Source organism: Cyprinodon variegatus, unplaced genomic scaffold (assembly GCF_000732505.1).
Source record: "Cyprinodon variegatus isolate N-32 unplaced genomic scaffold, C_variegatus-1.0 Scaffold185, whole genome shotgun sequence".
Lineage (NCBI taxonomy): Eukaryota > Metazoa > Chordata > Actinopteri > Cyprinodontiformes > Cyprinodontidae > Cyprinodon > Cyprinodon variegatus.
In genome coordinates this window covers 821,726-826,242 of record NW_015150638.1, presented here as the reverse complement: position 1 = coordinate 826,242, position 4,517 = coordinate 821,726, and the positions used below count along the sequence as shown (strand labels likewise).

At 37.0% G+C, this 4,517-nt stretch overlaps 1 protein-coding gene across 1 annotated transcript in view; it reads left to right on the top strand.

Moving 5' to 3' along the window:
• The first annotated feature begins 759 nt into the window (after positions 1-759).
• Positions 760-4,517, top strand: part of lamtor5 (late endosomal/lysosomal adaptor, MAPK and MTOR activator 5) — a 5,798-nt gene continuing 2,040 nt past the window's right edge. Inside the window, exons 1-3 of the mRNA XM_015379069.1 lie at positions 760-896; positions 987-1,048; positions 3,367-3,484. Coding sequence (XP_015234555.1) covers positions 862-896; positions 987-1,048; positions 3,367-3,484 — 215 coding nt within the window. The 5' untranslated portion in view covers positions 760-861. The remainder of the gene's footprint in view (positions 897-986; positions 1,049-3,366; positions 3,485-4,517) is intronic.

Genomic DNA, 4,517 nt, shown 5'->3' with positions numbered 1-4,517 from the left:
TCGGACTTTTTTTTCCTCAGAATTCTCACTTTAATCTCAGAATTCTGACTTTAATCTCAGAATTCTGTTTTTTTTCTCAGAATTGTTACTTTAATCTCAGAATTCTGACTTTTTCTCAGAATTCTGACTTTAATCTCAGAATTCTGACTTTTTCTCAGAATTCTGACTTTTTCTCAGAATTCTGACTTTAATCTCAGAATTCTGACTTTAATCTCAGAATTCTGTTTTTTTTTTTCTCAGAATTGTTACTTTAATCTCAGAATTCTGACTTTTTCTCAGAATTCTGACTGAATTTTGACAGCTAACAAGGATGTTTGCATCGAGCCATAGCCATGTCTGTTTCAGAGACTAGCCCTCTTGTTTTTATCACCATCTGCTCCTCCATTAATGAAATAGCATCACCAGGGGCCCCTCTGGCACATAAAAAGTTGCCTAATTTCGTCATATTCCACCATTGTGTTACTGGCCCTCCCAAACAATTCACATCTTTGTCAGTGAAGCTGAATGCTCTCACATCTCTTTCTTCATGGTGCCATCTACATTAAGATCCACAATTCTGAGATTAAAGTCAGAATTATGACTTTTTTTCTCATATTATACTGAAATAAAATTTTAAAATCAGTTAGCTTTTTTTGTTTTTTAAGTGGCCCTAATCCTCTTCCGTGATATTGGCCTCTTATTTTGTTCTTTCTTCTTTTCCTTTTCACTCAATCGCGTTTCGTAATTTTTGGTCCTTCGAAGGACTCTTACGTCATGTGACTGTCAGCTGACTCTACCCGGAAACGTTTCGTGAAACTGACAGCAACATAAAAAGGTTTTCATCCAGAACATTTGTTTACACTAAACTAGGAATTATAATCGATGGAGTCGACGCTTGAACAGCATCTTGATGATACGTGAGTTGAAGCCGACTGGTTACTTTATCTTTTTGTATTCTGTGGCTATAAACAGCTTATTTTAATCTCTTTGTTTGTTTTTGTTTTTAGCATGAAGAATCCAGCAGTGGTCGGAGTCCTCTGCACTGATCAACAGGGACACAGTCTGGGATGTAAGATTCTAGGTTTTATATATCTGAAGATTCTCAGTCATCTTGGTCAAGCATGAAAAGTTCACTTTAGACAACTGGACATGACGTTTTCTAGAACTCTCATCCAAGAGGCTTCATCAGTTCTAACAAGTGGAGACTGAGATTATTCAAGGTTTTATTTAATGATATTTGAGGATAACACGTTAAACGCTAGAAATCAAAGTTGTACGCTTCTAAATTTGTAGTTATAGAGTTACCATCATGTGTAAATCAAGTTATTGACAATTAATTAAATAGTGGACATTAACATTGGTATCCATGACGACCTTTAGAGGGAAGCTCTCATGGGAAGTAATGTTCTGCTTGGTACTGCTGGCATCACATAGTCAGATTGGATGGGCAGTAACTGATCTACATTAAGGTTATTCTGACAGCTGAAGTCTCTATGATCTGAATCTCTCCAAGTTGTAGAACTGCCTTCATGTGGAGCATGAACCTCCTCCCAAACCTCAAGTCCCTGGCAACCACATCTGGAATTTTATATGACTTGCATTTGAATGAAAGCCTTCCAACTGCATGATGCTGTCACTTCCGTGCCCCATTGTCAGAATAATGTGTTTAAGGGGAGTTTTAATGTTCGCTTTAAGAGATGAGATGTTTTGTTTTGGTCTGATTTGTCTGGTTTTCCCTTCATGTTTTGTGGAAAAATCCAAACAATTATTTTTTAATTTTCCTATGATTGACTGATTAGCACTCTGTTAGATGTTTTAATCTTTGCATGTTTTTTTGCTAATTCAACCCTTTTAAAAATACATATCTGCACAGGTGTATCCCTAAATGGCAGTGGCCTCTAAGTTTAAAATACATTCTGGTGTGCTGCAGGAATAACAATAATTATTTGAGGAACACATATTTTAAATATGTACCTCTTAAATTGTCCAAATATATATATTTGGGGTGAGTTTGACAAATTACTACCGTCAATGCACTAACAATTCAGTTCAATTCAGTATATTTATATAAGGCCAATTCAGAACACATGTCATCACATGACATTTTACAGGGACAATACAGTCAAATTAGTTAAAATTCTCTATCAAGGCAAACCAGCTGATTGCACCGAGTCACTGACTTGCAAGACATGCTGCTCACACCAAGCATTACAATGTACTTAACTGCATCAAACTGAAGAGGAAGTTGACTTTGAATCAATCTATATTAGGGCTTCACAATACATAGGGATCGATCACAGTATTGAGGTGTTTAATATTACATTTTCAAAAGATATCATAATACAATAATACAAATCTTAGGAACCTGTATTTTACATCTAAATGTCACATTTAAGCAAACCTGTCAGTATCACAGCAGCAGGTTTTCACCCCAGATTGTCAAATTGTTTAACTAAAAAATGTATCATCTGTCTGCTTTATGCTAAACATCACATTAGACTATAAAAGGTTTCAGTATGTTTAGAGATTGAAGTTGTGCCGACCCTCTTATACAGTGTAACTCTACAGCAGTTCTGATCAATAAAGACAGAAGTAATCCAAGCATTTTACAAGACAGTTTTTTTGTAAGCAGTTACAGCTGAAAATCTCTCTGATTCACCTGGCTCTTCTCTCACCCTGCAGATGTGGTTGACTCTTACCATTTGAGAGCTTCTGTTTAATGGGCCGTAGCTTTTAGAGACATGAGTAGTGAAAAATTACACCAAACTTAGACTGCAGGGAAGAAAAAGGTGTACGTTTGCCATTATTAACAGTGTGGTATGTTTATATGTTGGCTCGACTGAGGACTTGATTTCTGTTATTTGGGTTTTTTGTAAGTTGCTCTTTGAACTGATTCCTTATCATGGTTTTGGCCCCAGCAATCTCTGATTAAATCAGGTAAACCTTTTGTAAAGTGAACACTGAAGGCAGTAAGATGTGACATGTGATCTTAAAACATCACAAATGAGTCAATCAGGATGATAAGAAGTTGATTAGAGCACAGATGGAGAAGTTAAAAAGTAAATCCAGGTGTAATCCCTCCAACAGTGACACCATAACGAGCTGTTCATCAGTCACATGACGGAAGACACAATCAGCTTTTCCCATACTGGTAGCATAAAGTCGTGTGATACGGATTTATGTGATACAGGCTCACAATGCCCTAACCACTAGACCGCCACTCCACTGCTGCCCTTCATCACGGAGTTATGACCCCCACTCCTGATGGAGATTGCACTCACTTTAAAGCTTGTTTATTACGCAGAAAATGGTATTAGACTAATTAGTGAGATATACTCAGAAGCTTCCTGCATTCCTTTATTCTCTGTGTTCTGTTTTGGTTTGCAGGTCGTGGCTCATTGACTGACGAACACGGTGGCGTCGTGTCTGTTTTGGCCAAACAAGCTGCAGCTCTCCCCAAAGACCCAACAGACTCCCCTACTGTCTGCCTGGAGTCTGACTCAGGGTGAGCGCTGACACACTTTCTGCTGGACTTGTATTTCCTGTTAATCTTTTATTTATAATCTGTCTTGCGTAAGTCTGTGGTAGTTTTGATTAATGCTTGGAAGGATCTCTCTATATTTAACACCCAGTGCAATAACTACATCTGAATACCCATGTAAACACCCTGTTCAATAACCCTGTATAGTCCTACATTTAAAAAAGCTGTCATATGTGGACACACTATATATACTGTATATATATCCCATGCCAATTTTAGGGGCTCTGCTGCCACCTTCTGGTTAATGTAAAACATCAGTTTATGCTGCCAGATTAAAAATTGTAACTTTCCAAAATAATTTCAGTCGTAAAACATTAGAGTCGCTTTCATTATGTTAATATGTTCTTTAATTTAACATAGTGTAAATGTATATCAAATGCAAAATGTCAACAAAAACAAACAAAAAACAATAAGACTTTCATTGGTGAGGTTTTGCTTCTAATATCGTGAGAGTTTATACATTTTTAGGTTTTTGGTTGAGTTTTATGCCAAAATATTTAGCTTTAACATGAAATCTAAATTATCGAGGAAATTTTTTGTCAGTTTAGTTGTTAAGAAAGAAAAAAAATGATTTGTATAGTTAGAGTTAAAAGTCAAACTATTTAGTTTGGTGATATTTGTTGTGCAGCTAGTTTTTGTTGCATTAGCATTTCTACATAAAGAAACAATTTTTCCAAATTATGGCCAGTAGTTGTATAGCGTTTAACAAGTCCTTGGTCTCTAAGTGCTCTACAATCAGTCACTCATTCAGACAATATTTCACACACTGAGCTGCATTGAAGCTACAGATGCTCGCGGGCACTCTGGCAGAAGCTAGGATGCTGTACACAGAAAGACCTGATCCTCTGACTATCATCTGTTGGAAATACGAGTGAAGTATCTGGACCAAGGACACGACGGTAGAGACAGAAGAAGCTACATAAAGTTTATATGTAGCTTCACTGGAGGTGCAGCTGTACACAAACAGCTGCACCTCCAGTCATCAGTCTGTCAAGCT